A 19915-nucleotide genomic window follows, 5' to 3' on the forward strand; every position below is an offset into this window, starting at 1 on the left:
TATTTTAAGAAATTTTTTAAAAATAAGACTTTATTATGCTTGAAAAAATAATAATGCACCATCGCTTATTCCTCAGAGAGTATAAACAACAGTAATTGAGCCTTCGCCAAAATCCCAAAAAGGTTGTTATTTTCTAATTTTTCATTTTTTAATTTAAGAAATTTTTAAAAAATAAGGCTTTATTCGTCAAATATAATTTTTTTATGCTTGAAATAATAATAATGCACCATCGCTAGTTCCTCAGAAAGTATAAACAACAATAATTGAGTCTTCGCCAAAAACCCAAAAAGGTTGTTGTTCTCTAATTTTTCATTTTTTAATTTAAGAAATTTTTTAAAAAAGGCTTTATAGATTAAATCAATTAAAAAAGTATGTGTGACGATTTTACCCTCATTTTTAACGGTAAATCAGACGGAAGTACTATAATGGCTAACATAGTATTAGTTTAGGTACCATTTGTGTAGTTTTAAAAATTCAGGTACCAAAATGTGCATTGAGACATAATTCAGGTACCATTTGAAGATTTTTCTCTAAACAAAAAAAATACCTGAACCCGAGCGGCATCTTTTACTATTTGACTCTTTCAGAAACTTCTCTCCCTTTTTACGCAACCCATTCAAACCAAGCGACAAGTGGTACATAGCAGCACAGTCCCCCTCATGCACGACTCTGTGACTTTATGACCTTCCCCCAATCTCACCCCCAAACCCCAACGTTTGGAATTTGAAATGAAAATTGAGACGTTACAAGTTACAACCTTTTTTGTTTTAATCAATTTTGTTTTCCTCGTAATTAAAAAAATTATGGCTTTCAAAACACAGAAATTCCCACCATGTCCCCAATTTAATGTTTTGAACTAAAACCTGGTAGTGCCTCATCAATTCTCTCTGAGACAGTGAGAGTTGCTGTCTGACCTCAGATTAGTAGTCACAAAGATTTTTGGCCCCATTTTTTAATTTGCTTCCCTTTGAATCTCTGCTCATTCTTTAATTGCTGTGCTTGGATTTAATTGCTACCCATGAGCTTAGAGAGCCTGAGCTGATCCAGCCCCTTTGTTTCTGGTGAGTTTCTGGTTTCAATTTCAGTGTAAAGTTGGAATCTTTGCCTTGGTTTCTGGGTTTCTGATTTGGGTTATTGATTTTAACTGGGTTTGCTGAGGAATGTAGCAAATGGGGTTTGAATCTGTGCAGCTTTAGAATGTGATTTTGATTCAGACTGTTTAGTTGTTGGGTACTTAATTGGAGTGAGTGTTGACTTTTGTTTTGGGTTTGCTGCATACAGTCTTAATCTTTTCTGATTTGGCTGCATGGAGTGATTCTTGTCAAGTTCAATTTCGAGTCTTTCAGCATAAACTTCTAGTTGAACTTCACAGGTTGATGCTAGAATTAGGGATTGGATTTATGGTAGTCTCATTTGAATAGTGCAGTTCAGTGAGTGATCTTGGGTACTATGATTGAGGCATATGACCCTTGGTAAATGCAGCATGTGTTATAGTAGGTGAGGAGTGTTATGGCTTTTGATTAGTTTTGAATCAGCGGTATAGGACTATTACTAGGAGCATAATCCAGCTGGTCAAATTGGAGTCTTGATAATATTAGTAAAGTAGGGAAGGGTAACTACTGAAATAAAATCAGCTGATTGTATTTCTTCATAGAATAGAATATCCAGGTATATAACAAGTATGATCGGAAATGAAGAGAGAGTAACTGACTAAGGTTAATAGATATGTCGGGGGGGGGGGGGGGGGGGGGGTGGTATGGGGGTTTGCACTATCTAGGTTTTGAGTGCTGCTAACTAAAATGCACCACCTAGGAGTAGATTTCTCCTTAAGGTTATGTAGACGTACACATAATTATTGGCCATCTGTTAAATCATAGGCTAAATCATATACTGGATTTTACTTGTTAGAAAATGGTATCAATATGTTGGATTACCTGTGATATCAATAATGAATGATTTTCCTGCATCATGAAATAACCTGTGCATTCAGCCTTTTTTATTGCTTAGGTCGACCATTTATATATCACAAACTTCTACTGTTTTTGTTGAATTTGCAGATGGATTTTGGTAGTGGAACAAAATCATATTCATCCATGCTTCTTTTACTTGATTGTTGAAGTAGTATTGAATTGCATCAGAAATATGGGAGCTGAAAAAGAAGGGGTAAGAAATGGAGCAGGACATGTGGGTGGTTTCTTTCAGCTGTTTGACTGGTCTTCGAAATCTCGAAAGAAATTATTCTCTAGCAAATCAGATTTACAAGGTAAGTTCTATTGCTAACATAGTTTTAATCAGCAGTGCAGATTATATCCTTATATCATTCTATATCTATATTGTGATTGTCACAAATTTTGATTTTTACTATTGACTTTGTTTCTGCGTAGAACGTTCAAAGCAAGGAAAGAAAGGCTATGCGATCTTTCCAGTGACGCGGAATCATCCGGTAGGTATTCAATTGTTTGTTTTTCTCCAACTGCTTAACTCAGTTATTTTCTTAGACCATTTTGCTGTCAAGTTTCAAATCTAATATCTACAACTCTTGATGTATATCTAGGTTGATGAGGATGAAACTGGGGTAACTACGAGTATCAAAGGTGGCAGTGACTATAGTTGTGCTTCATCAGTTACAGATGAAGAAGGATATGGATCTAAAGCCCCTAGTGTAGTTGCCAGGCTCATGGGATTGGATTCTTTACCCACAGCCAATGTTTTGGAACCCTATCCTACCCCATTTTTCGACACCCAGTCTTTCCAAGATGCTCCTTACCACAGGAAAAACGTTGATTATTATCAAGATCATCAGCTAATATTTTCTGGAAACCTTTTAATGGAGGCCTCTACTACGAATCATGTGGGGTCAAATGCCCAGAAGGTGTATAGCAGACCAATCGAGAAGTTCCAAACTGAAATGTTGCCTCCTAGATCAGCCAAGTCTATTCCAATTACACACCATAAGCTTTTGTCTCCCATTAAGAATCCTGGCTTTGTTCCCACTAAGACTGCTGCACACATTATGGAAGCTGCTGCAAGAATGATTGAGCCTGTGCCACAAGCTACCATCAAGGCTAAAATGCCTCTAGTAGGGTCTTCTTCTGCACCTTTGAGGGTTCAGGCTCTCAAGGAAAAGGCAGAGGCTTCCCGAAAGGTGACATTGGTTGGGTCATCTTCAGAAACCTTCAAAATCCTAGATATAAAGGAAAAAGTGGACGGTGCTTACAAGTCAGTTAGGGCTCCAGAATTCTCTCGCAAGCCAGTTGATTCAAATGCTGCTAAGTACCTTAAGGGCCAGTCTTTGAACAAGAGCTGGAATGGATCTGTAGATATGTCCTTCAGAGCTTTGTCTGATACAGAAGAAGACACTTCAAAGAGTAAAGGAAAGTCGATTTCTCTTGCAATACAAGCAAAAGTCAATGTTCAGAAAAGAGGTCAGAATTCAAGTAGAAATAGAAGCTTGGTGGTGCAGAGAGAACAGAATGAGGCCAGCTCAAGCCAGCCCTTCAGGAGCCAACCAAATGTTCAGAAGAACTTGCATAGGAAACCTTCTACACATAATGCCTCTGGTGCTCTTAAGCAGAATAATCAGAAACAAAATCGTCTGATGGATAAAGATAGGTTACCTTCGAAATCTTTAGCTTCCAGCTCGCAGGACAGAAAAGTGCTTTCGGAATATACTTCTGGGCATCACAAAAGTTCAGTTCGAAGTAAGGGAAACTCCAAAGTTGGATCAAGGAAGTTGGGTTTAGATCCAACAGATAGTGCAAAAGAAGTTTCCTGCCCAAGTACAACAAGTTACACTCGGAAGAAGCGGACAATAGATGGGAACTTCCATTTTAATAAAGATCGTGTTGTTGATGATACATCGAGTGATAAAAATCAGAAGCCAATTCAATCTAATTTAGTTACTGACAGACAACATGGTTGGTCTGAAGATTGCAAAAAGAAAGGTGGCATGGATGTTGTTTCATTTACATTCACAGCCCCTCTTACACGATCATTTCCGGGGACTGAAATCCCGTTTCAGATCACACCGAAGAACAACAGTATATGCATGGATCACCGGGGTAAAAGATTGTTACTCGACACTGATAGTATGAAGCTATCATCATTGGGTTACAATGTGATAGGAGGTGAATCAGGTGATGCTTTGAGTATCCTTTTGGAACAAAAGTTGAAAGAATTGTCTTATGGAACTGAATCTACCAGTTGCAGCTCCATAAAAGTTGGATCAAGTTCAACTGCTTCTATAGATGAAGTGGATTCCAATTTTAATGCAGCTAGGGCCTTGAAAAGAATAAACGATGAGAGAAACCAACATCTGCTTGTCACAGACAAATTAGTCGGCCAGTATGACTCTGAATTTTCCTCCACTGACCCGGCTGCTTTCAGATCTGAGCACAGGTTTCCGGTATGACTCACTTTCACTTCTAGTTTTAGTTATACTACTCACTCTGCTGGATTAAATTTTATTTTTTGTCTCAATTCTTCCAAGTGGTAAGATCACTGGTGGCATAACTGCATTACTGCATATTCTAGCTGACACAAATACAACGATTTCAGGGGGTTGATAAGGTGGACAGCTATAGCAGCAGCCATATTGAATCTGGACGGATGCTTAGTTGCCGACATCCTAGTCCAGTATCAATTTTGGAACCCTCCTTTTCATATGAAAGTTATGACTCTTCAGTTAGCAGTGATAGTAATAGCACAGAAGGTATAAGATGCAAAACAATTTAATTTTATGTTTTGGGGCTCTTTGATAATTTATCCTGTTGCAATATGTTGAACTCTTTAAAAAAAATTATTTGGTTTGTTTTGTTTCTTCAGCAAGCATGTTATGTTCTTCCATTCGAGCTCAAGAAGTTAATGGCTTAAGTTCTTCAAAGAAGTTCCATTCCATAGAAGCTGATACCGAGTTATCAGATTCTGCTTCTTCCACCTCCACTGGAACTGTGCCTAGGCACCATGCAGCTACTGTATACATGCCAAATCCTTGGAGATCAGATGAGTTGGAATCGGGGTACATAAAGGAGACACTATGTAATGTGGAATTCATGTTTCAAGACTTGGTATTGGGTCGATCCGACAAAATCATGAGCCCTCATCTGTTCAATCTGTTGGAGAGTCGAAGAGGACAATTTGAAAAAGATGGTAGCAAGTCCAGGCTAAGGCGGAAGGAACTATTTGATTGCACAAGTGAACTCTTGGAGTTTCGATGTAGGCGTTATGTGGGTGGGGGATACAAAGCATGGGTAAAAGGAGCAGCAATGGTGAGAAGAAAGGACATCTTAACAGAAGAATTTTACAAAGAATTCTCAGATTTAACAAGCATGAGGAACTGTATGGTGGACGAGCTAGTGGACAAGGACATGAGCAGCCAGTATGGAAGATGGCTCGAATTTGAAACTGATGAATTTGCACTTGGAGTTGAGATCGAGCGTCAAATATTGAAGTCTTTGGTTGATGAAGTGATTGCTGATATCCTGAAACTATAATGCTGAAACCAGCAGTCCTCAAGTCTGCAAATGGTTTCCTTGCTGATGTTGTAGTATGTTGTCATGCTGATATCCTAAACTATAATGCTGAAACCAGCAGTCCTCAAGTCTGCAAATGGTTTACTTGCTGATGTTGTAATGTTGATATTTATTTGTATTCAAGTCATTGGTTTATTGATTGCCTCTAATTTAGTATTTGTAGATCACTGTGAACATGGCTGTTCAAATTGCAGCAATTCTAAAATTCTGCCTCTGCAAGTTGAGCTCCCACCCATTTGTTTTCTCTCTCTATAAAATGCGGTAATCATCCTTCAGAATGCTAATTTACTTTTGAACAATGAACTGCATCTTCAGAATGCTACTTTGCCAGAAATCTATAAATTCTGTGTAGATCGCAGTGAGCTTTTGGTTTAAATTGCAGCAGTTCTCACATTACATCTGTTCATGCTGAGCTTCCACCAATTTGTTTTAATTCTCTTTGAAAAAGCAGTAATCAGCTTCAGAATCCTTCCTTACTTTTGAACAATTACCAACTCTTTATCTTCGGTCCTTCATTAATGGAGTATTTGCGGTGATTCACATCGACTCCGGAATGACTGTACACCAATCCTTGAGTCGTCATTAAATCGAACATTATGCTGCATATGCCTCTCTCAGACCTCTCTGTTATCTATATCCCAATAGAGTATTCCCAGTTGCATGAAGATCTTCATTCTAATATTTTCTACGATCTTCTTTCCTAAAATCATAAATGATTCAAGCAAGTGAGTGATTTCTGGTTAATATCAACAAGGGGACCGCATAAAAGTCTAGCAGTTTAAAGGAAGTTAAAGCTGTATGCATGTATCAGATAAAAGAGCACTCTCCTTCTCATGATAGTCGAGTTGGTATAACCAACGTGAATTTAATTTTCTCATACAAACGAGGATTCAAGGGAGGCAGAAGGTACTAGTCCTACCTATACATTGCATGGGACACTGACACATCGAAATCACCTAATAGTTCAGCAAGGAATAAATTTTAGGAAGATTCATGTGTGTAAACAGTCAAGTACATAAGATTACACCATTATTATTACCGCACAGGAAATGGTATGAACAATAGGCAGAAAGTACAGTTCTTGGTGCAACAGTGCATATTGAACTCTAATCAAACAACTGAACAAGTACAGTTCTCTCACCTAAACTCAGTTTAAGCACATCGATCAACAATGATTCTCGTACAATCTTTTCCTTTAATGGCAAACAAGCCAGCTGTAGAAGAATAGACTGATGCTTGTTGTATATTGCATGATTTATTCTTACACTGAAATATTCTATAAATAGGCTAACAAAAGTACAATTAACACAAATTACTCCCTAATTGGCTCTCTTTAAATCAAGCCTTAATTAGCTTCTTAAATCACGCTAACACTCTCCCTCAAGTTGGCGCATATACATCAACCATGCCCAACTTGCTAAGTGAGTCATAAAATGCCTTCTTAGAAACTCCTTTTGTGAGCATATCGGCAAGTTGCTATTCTGTAGAAACAAAAAGAAAGCTAATGATTTTAGAGTCTAGCTTCTCCTTTATAAAGTGACGATCAACCTCCACATGTTTTGTACGATCATGTTGCACATGATTCTGTGAAATATCAATAGCTACATTATTGTCACAGTACAGTTGCATAGCACATTTAGGTTTAATACCCAAATCTTGTAGCAAATTTCTAAGCCATAACAATTCGCACACTCCCTGAGTCATACCTCTATACTCTGCTTCAGCACTAGATCAAGCTACCAACTTTTATTTCTTACTCTTCCACGTAACAAGATTACCCCCAACAAAGGTAAAGTACCCTGATGTGGATCTCCGATCTGTAATATATCCATCCCAATCTGTATCTGTGAAGCCACAAACCTCAAGAATATTATTGTGATTAGAAAACATTACTCCTCTCCCTGGAGATAACTTCAAGTGCCTTAAAATCTTTACAACATCATCTATGTGGTCCACACTGGGATTATGCATGAACTGACTCACTACACTTACTGCATGCACAACATTTGGTTTGGTATGTGATAAATAAATCAGGCGTCCAACTAACATTTGATAACGAGTTTTTTTCAGTAGGTAGTTAATCTGGATACTCTGCTAACCGATGGTTCTGCTCAATAGGAGTATCAATGTGAGTGCAATTCAACATACATGTCTCTGTTAGTAGATTAATGATGTACTTCCTCTAACACAGATAGATACCATCACTTCCCCGGGCTACCTCAATGCCCAAGAAGTACTTGAGTGTATCTAGGTCTTTCATCTCAAACTCTATGGCTAGCTGTTTCTATAATCTATCCACCTCATCAGTATCATTCTCAATAACTACCATATCATCAACATATATAATTAGGGTTGTTACCTTCTCTTGTTGGTGTCTGAGAAATAATGTGTGGTCTGAATTACTTTGTCTGTAGCCAATTTTCCTCATGAATTGTGAAAATCTTCCAAACCAAGCACGAGGTGACTGTTTAAGACCATACAAAGACTTTCTCAATCTGCATACAAAGTTACTTGGAGAAGCGGCCACATATCCAGACGAAATATCTATGTATACTTCCTCTGTAAGTTCTCCATGAAGGAATACATTCTTAACATCAAACTGTCTAAGTGGCCAGTTTAAGCTAGCAGCAAAAGAGATCAATACCCGAATAGTGTTTATCTTTGTAACATGTGCAAATGTCTCATCATAGTTTATGCCATATGTCTGGGTGAACCCCTTTGCTACTAGGCGTGCTTTATACCGGTTCACTGACCCATCTGGATTATGCTTCACTGTAAACACCCAACGACATCCCACAACCTTCTTGCCATGTGGTGGAGATACAAGCTCTCAAGTATTGTTTTTTTGTAATGCTTCCATTTCTTCCGCCATTGCTTTCCTCTATTTTGGATCTCCCAATGCATCTTGCACTTTGTTAGGTACTAATACAGTAAATATTCGATTCACAAATGATTCATATGACTTAGACAATCTTACGCCTAAGGTGTGGATACAACTTCCAACAGTTCGCACAAACATGGTTAGTATCATGATAATAAGAGCAAGGAAGGCGAGGCTGATTCCCGAAGCCTGGTGGTGGTCCTTGCTGATGAAGTGGAGCTGAAGTTGCCTGCTAAAGGGGTGCTGGAGATCTAGCATGAACAGTAAGATTGGAAACTTCAACTCATGTCTGATGAAGACTCTCCTGTTGGGACTCATCCTTACGGATATATGTGAAAGCTGTGATTAGGCTAGGGGGTTCGGCCTTGTAGAGCAATTCTCATTTCGCACTGTTATGCTTTGTATCAAGACCTTTCAGGAAATGTTGAACTCACTCAAGCTCCTTCTCTTGTTGGTACCAAACAATATCCTCCTGATTTTTGATCATGCAAGGATGTTTCACATCAATCTCAGCCTAAATATTTTTTAGTTTGGTGAAATATTGCGCCACCGGTTGCCCATCTTGTTGCATCGCCAAAGTTGTGCACATTAACTCATGAACCTATATGAAATCAGAGTCATTAGTATATAAGCCTTCCAGTGTCTTCCATATTGCCTGCGCAGTGTCACATGCCTCCACCAGATCAACTATCTCTTCATTCATAGCTTTCCACAAGACTGACATTACAATACCATCATTGTCGTCCCACTTAGTGTAGGCAACAATATCATCTATACTAGGAGCCTTAGTTACTCCGGTTACATGCCTCATCTTGTGCATTCCTTGAAGATAAGCTGTCATAATTCTCTTCCATTTACGGAAATTGGTCCCATTGAGTTTGGCTCCCCCGAATGAAGTACTTTCAGAATTCTTAACATATACTTCAAACTTCAGAATGTCAGTAATCTGAGAACTTTCTTCATCGTTTCTAGAACCCATTGTAAAACAATCAACAAATCAATAGTTATGCAGCGGAAACAAAAAACTGAAAGGAACCTGCCTCAGGTGCACTTGCACCATTGGTGACCGTGCACTAATGAACAAAAACGGACACGGAACCGGGTCGGGCTGATGTCTCCGCCGATATCCTCCCGTCGTGATCCGTCGAACATCTCAACCACCTCCCTCAGCTCGGAGTCGGCCGCCGGCTCGCAAGGCCCGAAGCGGAGCAACCGTGGGCGTTGCGGTCAACTTCGCCGAGCATGAAGGCCGGGGGAGTGCGCCGTTCAGGATACCGGTGTGACAGAGGCAGGCGACCTGGGAAGAAAGAGGGAGGTGGCAGGCGGCTGAGCAGAGCCTCAAGCTCTTGAGTGGAGACGAGGCAGCTACCGGGGCCGGGTGCGGGTTTGCTGTGTGGAGAAGACTGTGGTGAAGAAGTGATCCGCAGGTGAGGTCATTGTTGCAGGTTGCCAAAAAATACAAACCCAGAAAAAACAGGGGATGAAAAAAAATGGCTCTGATGCCAAGAAGAATAGACTGATGCTTGTTGTATATTGCATGATTTATTCTTACACTGAAATGTTTTATAAATAGGCTAACAAAAATACAATTAACACAAATTACTCCCTAATTGGCTCTCCTTGAATCAAGCCTTAATTAGCTCCTTGAATCACGTTAACAGCTGCAACAGAAGAATTCTGAATTCTGTTACGAATCATTAGAATTTAGAAATCTCTACTCCAGGTGAAAGAAAAACAGAAGATTACCACGGTGATATCCATCTGCTGAGACACATTTTGAGTGTATCAACGCGATTCTACAAACACTAAGTCTACGTACATTTCTCTTTAGAAATTCAAATAACAGAATTTTTTTTTACATGGTTCAAGCAATTAGTGTCTCGGATTATCAGCATTGCCAGTTTCCCATAACCAAGGTATCCTCACCCCGCCTTCATCCCATAACTCCAATTCATCATTATTTTCACATTGAAGACCACCACCACCATCATGTCCTACCCAATCCCAATCGAGCCATTCATGATCATCAAAGGCTGCATTCAATGGTGAAGAGAAAGCATACATCTCACAACGGCTCCCTTCAATATCTGAGCTCCAAATACCTTGAACATTACTCTTTACGGTCATCTCATGGTCATCTGTAAAACCCGTGGCCAAGTTTTCTCTCTGCTCTTTAACCCCTACGATGGTATTCTTCCCACTTGGGTTATGATCCACAGTTACATCAATGTGTACACACTCACATGGTTCCAATGTCTCTTTTTCTCCATTATTAGTTGCACATAAGGCAGTAGTTGTTGAATTAATCATACCTGTTGTAATGTTCAAGCAAGAACCACCCAACATTCTTATTGTCCTCTCCTCTTGTTCCTTTCCATCTTTCTCTTTTGGGGCCCGAAACTCCGAGTCCATTGAATGACTGGTTGCCACTTGACTTGGGGTTTCTCTGGTTAACGATTCAGACACATCACTCTCATATAATGGCTTTAGTACTTGTGGAAATGAGGCTGGAACAGTAGCATCCTTCTTAAGGTTGCTCTTGCTTGTACGTCCTTTGCGCTTTGATTTCGCAGCAGCCGACTTAGTAACATTATTGATTATGGTGGGGATGAGACACTCGTTTCCCATGAGCTTGGCGAAGGTGTAAATTTTGCGACTCAAATGAGAGTTCCAGTAGTTTTTGATCTCATTATCTGTTCTTCCAGGCAAGTGAGCAGCTATCAATGACCACCTGCAGTGCAATAATATTAGTATTACAAATTTATTCATTTGTAATATGACAATATGATGATAAAAAATCATCAAACTGTGTAATTAATATTGCACTATATATAAATGCTTATCAACAAACGGATTACCAAATCCGTATCATTTAATTACGTAATTTACATACGGATATAACTAAAAATCATCAAAATATGTAATTAATATTGATATTAAAGCATTATACGGATATTTAATTATTAGTCAATCTTTTGGGGCCCGACATAGTTTCGATAGTAAGCAAATCCGTATCATTTACATACGCCTAGATATATCGGTCATTTGCTTACAAATACTGTATATTTCTATTTTATTTTTATATATATGTTATAATTTAGAATACTAAAATAAGAAATTATTCCTTATATAAAAAAATTTATTCTTTGTGAGATAACCAAAGACTTGAGTTAAGGAAGCTATTCCAACATAATTGAATAAATTGATAATTCTATCTCGAATACTAAAATAAGAAAGGGTGCGACTATTATCACCACACTAACTTCTTTTATCACCCCACTAACTTCTTTGTTCACCCCATAAAGATTTTAATTATTGAAAGACTATATCACACAAGTGCAAAATGACTATTAAGTACACTATTATTTTTCAATACATAATCAATTAATTATATGTATACAAAAATACTTAATTTGTCATGAACCATTAATCTTTTCCACCCAATTTAAAAATATTTCTCTCTTATTGATTGAAAATTTTCATTTTTCTGTTTGATATTTATATTTAATTCGTTATTCAAAATTTCAAATAATAAATAATTATTGTTAATTTAATAACATCTTATAATACATGGTGAACATCACAAATAAAAATTCTACCACCAAAATCAAATTTGTTTTTCATTGCTCAAAGTTGATAATCTATGATTTTTTTCTCACAACTCAAAGTTGTTAATCTATGATTTTTTGGCATTTATAATAAATAAACACTTAATTTGTTTCTAGAAATTTTTTTAAAAAGAAATATATAATTAAAGAATAAATATATAAATCAAATATGATTATATTTAGAAACTGTATCATTCTTTTTATATTAGTGTAAATTAATTGAAAAATTTTCTCTAATTTTTTTTTTCAATTTAATATGTCATCTAAGGACAGTTTTAAAAAGAAAAGTATGTGAAATAAGTAAATTTAATATTAAATTTAAAATATTATGTGAAATGAGTAGAGAGGGTGAACAAAGTAGATAATGTGGTGACAATAACTGCACAAATAAGAAATTGTTCTATGAGAAGTTATAATCTCTCTAGGTTCTCTCTTTTCATACACTGATATTCTAATTTTAGTTCACCATAGAGTTCGATCATAATTCTAGGTCTATCAACAGAAGGAAGTCTACAGAGGGGCAAGAAGTCTCTATTGTGGGAAAGACAACATTCAATTAATCGTCAGCCATGCACTGTTAGCTTCAAAAGGTCAGCCAATGACGTAGTTCGACATGGATAATTAAACACAGCGACGTACGTACGTAAACAATACAAAGCTTACAGCACATATAGAATAAACCAAATTTATAAAATTGGTATCCCAGACAATGCGTACCAAATATAGATCCGTAATTTTGAGAAAAACAAAATCAAAATTATGCACCAGTAACTTGTTCATGTAGAGTTGTACCGCTTGTACGTAGACTGTAATAGGTTAACGTTGCCGACATTGCTATACCATTCCTATTGAGTACCCACACAAATTCTACTAAGAATCGATGGTGGAATCTCAGATCAACAAAGTAATGATAAATTTGAAAGAAATTAATCAAGAAAAGTAGAGAAGGTGAGGAACATGCATTATCACACACACACACACACACATATACAGGCCTGATCACATACCTATTACCCAAAGCAGTGTGCAACTTAACAATGGTTTCTTCCTCCTGTTGTGAGATGTTCCCTCTCCTCAAGTCAGTCCTCAGATAATTTATCCACCTCAGTCTGCAACTCTTGCCGCACCTTAGCAAACCTTCGGAACAAATATACAAATGTCTCTCACAATAAGTAAAAGGAAGGCCAAAATAGTTTACTGAATCCGAAAGATCTAGATTGCAAAAATGCATATATATGTTTAACAGACCAGCATTCTTGGGCAAAGATCTCCAAGAACCTTCTCCATGGAGTTGAATGTAGTTTGTCAAGATTTCGTCTTCTTCGGCTGTCCATCTTCCTCTTTTTAGCCCAATCTTTTCACAGCACGGCGCTCTTCCCATTCCGATCGTCTTTGTCTACCTATGAAGTATGTACTGGACTTCTCAATAAAATGAAGCAACACAGCAGATGTACAGAATACAAAAAGAGACAAGAGACACAGAGATATATAAGCTGATCGACGGCACACGTATGAGTGGTGGTTGAAGCTAGGCTTGAAGCTCCTGCGTGTGATGAGTCTGCAGAGACTACTCCTTGAGCTACAATTTTGGCGAAAGGCGATATCTCACTGAGCATTTATGCGAAAAGCTTCTGATGTACGTGAAAGACAAAATTGGAAAAGAAAAGCCAAATTGACCAAAAAAAAACAGAGAAAAGAAAAGAAAAGCCTTAAAATTTATGAGAAAAATCATTTAATGTGTTGTTACTCTCCTTTGCACTATGATAAGGACAATGGGACATCCACCAAAGCAAGCAGTCAATAGAAATAGACAAAAAAAGAAGAAGAGGGAAATAACATGTAGGGATCGATGGCTTAATTTGGAGAGAAGAGGGGCTAGATATCTCTAATTCCGATATTGCATGTGATTTGCTTAATTAATTTTCTAACAATAGAAATTATTGGAAACCAAGTGATTATAAACCAAGATTCCAAACCATAATTCAATAGACGATATTATGGTTTGCAGTGAGATGGACAGGGGTACGTACGTAGATTAGATAGCTAGCTTCATATTATGGAGTACGTGATGAGCTCGATCATCTCCTCCTTCTGGGTAAAAGACGATATATCTCAAGAAGTAGTTCTACGATAGATACGTACGTATTCTTCATTGGTTTTTCTCCAGGGTTCATAAATTCAAATGTTCAATGCTTCATATCGAAAAATTCTATCCTGATTAACGATTTAGATTGGTGTACGTGCGTCACAGCTTTTATTTTCTCATCAAACTTCGAAGCAGACCCATGCAATGCTTTCCTATAGGTTTTACTTTTGCCATACAATCCACAAGAGTTTATTTCAATAGGTTTTGCCATACAATTGTACGTACTGTATGTAAAGCTAGTTTTTTCTAGGGTTCTGTTGCGTTCCCTCTATAGCTAACCGCCTAACCCTAATGGATTAGTACGTTGCTTAGTAAAAGCATTGGCGTATACACAAAGAAATGACATACAAAATCAGATTTAACTTTGTGTTGATCAATCCCATCATCTCCTGTTTAAGGCTTTAGGGTATACCTTAAGTTTTTACTTTTAAGAATAGTACCAGAGAAATATCTCTACCTAAATGACTTAATGAATTGTAACTCCGGCCAATGGCAAACGTCGATTGTCACCACTACATTAATAGGATTCAGGGACCATTCTCAGAATGTCAATGTCATTTGTGGCAGAAATTAAATCGGATCACATGCACTGTTCAGTACTGGAGAAGGTCATTCGATGATTATGAATTGGGTACTATTCCCAGAGAACTCATCCTCTTTGATCGTCTTCTTCGGTGCGAAGTTAATAAGAGTGAAGTCTTTCTGCAGATGCAGGTCAGGCAGTACAGATTATACTGTAATGGGGATTAAAAATTGAAGGAGAAGGACCACGACGCGACCTTATGATAGTAACGAGTTATTGCTTTGCTTGCTGTACTTGGTGGCTTTCTGGTGATAGAGATGAGAGGTGGGGAAACCCTAGATTGATCCAGGACCTTCTTTACACATGAAATAGATCAAAGTAAAAATTACTGGTTCGCTATTACTTGAGTCGTATTTCTCTCTGAGATCTCGGATCCAAATCAACCGAGGGTAAAAATAAGGAAAACCAGGGCTAATATATTTAGAGTGGATAATGTCTCTCAGACTGTAAATTTGAAAATATTGTTGACGTACAATTTACGATCTGACAACATAACATTGTGACCGAATAAAACTTTTACATTGTCAACGAGCCTAGAAAGTAAGAAATGTCATGGTATAGTCAAAACAACTAAACACGAAAAGGCAAACGTACATTTAGGTTCCCTTATATGGCACATTATGTTTTCCACTTTCCACCAGCCAGAAGTGGTCGATCTTCATGAAGATATTTTCACCAAACAACCGCCCTAGAATTTAAGAATCAATTGCTAGACAGCCAAGGCAAGCTACTTAATTTGCATAACTCAGATATATCTGCATATAGATCCATAGTTTCCTAGACAAAATTCATATAAATTGCACAATATCTACAATTCTACATGCTGCAGAACTCATATACAATCATAATAATGAGTTTAAACAGCCGGATGATCTATCAATGCTCCATAATCAGAAGACCATTGAAATTTACAATATTGTTGTCATTGGATGAACACAGAGGACTCCACTGAAATTTACAATAATCAGAAGACTCCACTGACATGATAGTTCTTGTGTTATATATTTACCGTGTTTCCCAAATAATCTTGATTCACTCCACCAAGTGTACAAAGTCGAAATTTCACCGCAGATCAATAACATCAATCTTCAAATTAGAATTAATATAAACATGAGAACAGTGCTCATAAATTGAGGTTCCATCTGAAGGCTCCTCGTGGGGATGAAATCCACGCTGTTGACAGTTACGAATAACAGATACACCACCTGGGTCAGATAGATGAAATATGCCGTGTGGACTGCAGTTGCACATATACGAGGCATTTAGCGTATGCTACATTGCTGACTATATCATGAAGCATAACATTATACTTGTGTTTTCATCAATAGACAACCAAAGTACCTGGATGTGTCTGTTGGAGCCATAACAATTGCAATAGCTTCTGGTAACATGATCTGACAAGGTACACAAGACACCATATTATGATGTAGTGTAAAATCTGGGAGAAACAGAAAAATATGGGCTGGCATGTTTTAAAGCATAGCCATTGGGCTGAAAAGGAAAAAAGAAAAGAAAAAGTAATATAGCTCTTTACCTGGTATGAGTAATGCGTGTGCAGATCTACTGATGACATGAAACAGGTCTGTGATGGGTGTGTCTGGCACAGCACAGATATAAGAAGATAAATAAATTGACCACATGAACAACAGAAGACAAAACACAACTAATGCTGACTGAGGCTAGTCTGAACTTACATGAATCCACCCAAGAGGAAAAAGAGATAGTCTGTCTTGAACCTCAAATATTTCTTCCTCATTCAATGTTTGACACTGAAGATATAAACATTGGTAGTGTTATACAAATGACAGAAAGTGGACAGGAGCATTCAGAAAATATGGAAATGTATTACAGACAACTCAAATAATTTGAATTAAGGATGATACTTGTATGTATCACAATATTTTTTTTCAAAGGTCATCTAAAAAATCATCAACAAAATTTGGTTTGTGTCCTTTTGGGTATTTATTGACTGTTAAGTGGCAGGCTGTGATTGGTGGGTTGTTTATGCTATATGGCATGTCTGCCCCACCTAAGAGTTCCTCCCACATGTGTACAAAGACTAAACATGTGTAGTATGGACTACTCAAAAAGAGCATAAATGACATTAATTAGAAGCAAGTAGGAGGACTACCATCAACCTGAAAACAATACAATGGTGATTGTAGACATGGGATTTATCTTACCGAATCAGAAGTTGACTCTTGCTTTGGGATTATTAGCGTAGTGATATGAAAAACCTTGTTCTTCTGCGACATAATATATTCAAGACATAAGAACCGGACACACGAATTTCTTCTAATTTAGTCATGAAAAACAAATGTTATTTAACTTACCAATGAACCAGCAAGAACAGCGCATGTTTCCAAGTTTTTTTCTGTATTTCTCCGAGCCAATCTTAAGAAGTCATCCATCATTTTTATTGGCTGCATTTTATAATATAAAAAACTAATATCAATTCAAAAGCCAGTGAAAATAATTCCTTGAAGATTGTATATGAACACAAGATGGAGGAAGTGACTTGTACAATACAATACAGCATTAGAAACTCACCACGTGTAAATGCTGATATATATTAGAATTTGGCATCCCATCCTGTGATGGATTTGCAAGTCCTGGTCTTGGATCTGCCACTTTTGAATGATGAACTGGAGTCACTTCCTGCTGTACTCGAGCAAGAACAGGAGGAGGAGAAGGTTGTTTGACTAATGGAAATGGATCTTCCTTCGCTTCACTAATCCATGAAGGACATGATTCCTGAGCAGGGTGTTGCCAATCACCATTGTCCAACGAGAGCACTGACTCCATGGTAGAATTTACCGCCACTGGATCACCTTTTTTTACTCCCACAAGACCGTATTGTACAGTCTGATTGAGGCTGTTACCATGATTGACATGAAACTCAGGATTTAGCAACAATCACCAAGAAAGGACTCAGGAAAAAAAAACCACGAGAGAAGCAGCTCGTGAAATTAATTATGAAAAGAAAAATATTAAGAGGATTAGAGACAAAGCATTGAAAATAGCTTTAAAACTTACCTAGAATTTTCACTAGGACTTAAGTCAGTGCTGCTTGGATAATGAACCTGCCAGCAGTTTGGTTAAAAGAGTTCTTCAGCAATAATGAAAATTTTGAAATCACAAAGTTGACGATATACCTTAACTTTTGTGCTGGGTCCTCGCCACTGACCCTGAAGACCATTTGGACCCAAAAATGAATGCCTAGACAAAGTCTCTTTATTTGGAAGGGGTAGATTAAAAGATCTGCAAAATCAAGCAATTCTTGTTGAATTCTGAGAACTTTGCATGATAGGTATACATGTATTACTAAAAGAAATGCACTTACAGGTTTTGGAACTGCTTGTCGATTTGTATGGTACTTGTTGTACCCCGGGAAAAATCATTTTGATACTTCCATGATGATTGAGATGTCAAGCTAGCAGGCTGCAGATATGTGGAAAGAGCAATACATTTAAAATAAACGTAGAATTCCATAAACTTCAAAATATCTAGATATCAATTACCATACTGAATACCCATACAGAGGTTCACACACAAAGACATCCACATACACACACACACAAACACAGTTCAATGATGTGGGGAAGCATTTGTGGTATCAGTACCTGCCTAACATTCATGCTCAATGATTTAGTGTTAACAGGAGGCGGCCATTCTAAAGAAGACGTCTGCAAGCCGTACGAAGTGCTCTCAAATTCAGGAAGCTGAGAAGCTGCATCTGCCTCATTATGTTCACTCACACGGTGTCGGAATTCTGGCTTCAAAGACTCGAGCTCATCCAGTACACTCAACAGTTTCTGTAATGGACACACCACGGCCCAGTCAGACACAAGTTCACATATAACACAACAAGTAAAACCTTCAACGACAACTATCACACTTCACACCTTCTTATAAAGACTCCTCTCTTTCGGAAGAGTGGCCTGATAGTCCCGATGACAGGGTATAGTGTCGGCCACCAAACTGTGAAAAACTCGAACAATTAGTCTTCCACAAATAATAACAAGTTAAATTCCCTAAACACGAAAAATCATTTTATCACTTCTCCTGCGTACCTCGAAAATCGGACAAGTATGACATACAACTCTATAATGTTCTTCTCGTCACGGTATATACTAGCCTGTACATACAAAATTATATTCATCATTAAAAATTTAACACTAAAAAAAAAAGAATGAGCTTCCTAAATGTGTAGCCATTTCCATAAACCCTAGCTAGTCATAAACAAGCACAGAATCAGAAAGCTCTTTCAGTACAGAAAATCAAGATGAGAAAACCTAAATGCTTTTCAGTATTGCATACAGATATTCAATCTCAATTTCACTGTGAAACTAACCAGTGCAACCTAATTAGATTATTAAAGCTGAGCTACGAAACTTGAATAGAGAAAAAGAGAATTAGATTAGATTATTAAAGCTGAGCTATGAAACTTGAATAGAGAATCGGAGGAGGGAGAATGGGGAAGGGGCGGACCTGTTTGAGGAGATTATCGGCGATGCGGTAGTAGAATCGGAGGGGATAGCGATTGTCGACCTCGACTCGGCGAGTCATTTGGTTGACGTCGATCTTCATCTTGTTCTCCGGCGATCACCGGCGGAAGTTGCAGAGGGAAAAAGGCGATGAGTTGGTGTGAGCGTGAGGGTCAAGTCAAAACTCTGTCGTTTTGATGGAGATGCTTATTAATGTCGACACCGTCAGGTTATTGAGGGAGATTTTGGTTTTGGTTGTGTGGACTAGTGTCTACCGAATTGCAGTGTGACTAAAGTATTTTTATTTTTATTTTGCCTTTTTGCCTTTTTTTTCTCAATTGACTCAAATTACATAGTTTCAATCGTTTGTTTTGGTGAGAAATCGTAAGTTTGACCCATAACATTTATTGCACAATTATATTAATAGAGTTTAAATCACGTTTCCAAACATATAACGACAATATTAAAATTGAAATTGTGTCTTCATGGTATAAAAGATTTATTTGTAAATTGTGATTGCTATTTCATTCCGGAAACATATATACATATAGATTGCTAGTGTGCTCAAATGTTTGAATAACATCGTCATTCATGATTTTCGAAAAAGAGAAAAAAAAATGTGGTGCTAAATGTACTTAATAAATTTCTTATATACCTAGCCCTAGAATTTAAAACTAAA

General features: G+C 37.5%; 3 protein-coding genes across 3 annotated transcripts; 1 reads left to right on the forward strand and 2 right to left on the reverse strand.

The window, feature by feature from the left end:
• Window positions 1-970: 970 nt before the first annotated feature.
• On the forward strand, window positions 971-5624 carry LOC126790884 (uncharacterized). Its single transcript, XM_050517251.1, has 6 exons — window positions 971-1061; window positions 2058-2263; window positions 2385-2443; window positions 2555-4405; window positions 4558-4711; window positions 4825-5624. Exons 2-6 carry the CDS (start codon window positions 2143-2145, stop codon window positions 5490-5492), a joined length of 2853 nt encoding a protein of 950 aa, XP_050373208.1. The 5' UTR covers window positions 971-1061; window positions 2058-2142; the 3' UTR covers window positions 5493-5624.
• Window positions 5625-10284: 4660 nt separating this feature from the next.
• On the reverse strand, window positions 10285-13401 carry LOC126792288 (transcription factor MYB4). Its single transcript, XM_050518746.1, has 3 exons — window positions 13269-13401; window positions 13028-13157; window positions 10285-11143 (listed from the first exon to the last, which is right to left on the reverse strand). Exons 1-3 carry the CDS (start codon window positions 13399-13401, stop codon window positions 10285-10287), a joined length of 1122 nt encoding a protein of 373 aa, XP_050374703.1.
• A 2198-nt stretch (window positions 13402-15599) lies between these two features.
• Window positions 15600-19439, reverse strand: LOC126790316 (AMSH-like ubiquitin thioesterase 3). The gene is made up of 14 exons (XM_050516507.1): window positions 19241-19439; window positions 18823-18887; window positions 18655-18730; window positions 18373-18564; window positions 18093-18190; window positions 17905-18010; window positions 17786-17832; window positions 17300-17624; window positions 17083-17172; window positions 16933-16995; window positions 16444-16518; window positions 16284-16346; window positions 16091-16143; window positions 15600-15986 (listed from the first exon to the last, which is right to left on the reverse strand). Exons 1-14 carry the CDS (start codon window positions 19337-19339, stop codon window positions 15812-15814), a joined length of 1527 nt encoding a protein of 508 aa, XP_050372464.1. The 5' UTR covers window positions 19340-19439; the 3' UTR covers window positions 15600-15811.
• Window positions 19440-19915: the final 476 nt, after the last annotated feature.

The sequence above is a fragment of the Argentina anserina genome, chromosome 4 (genome assembly GCF_933775445.1).
Source record: "Argentina anserina chromosome 4, drPotAnse1.1, whole genome shotgun sequence".
Taxonomy (NCBI): domain Eukaryota; kingdom Viridiplantae; phylum Streptophyta; class Magnoliopsida; order Rosales; family Rosaceae; genus Argentina; species Argentina anserina.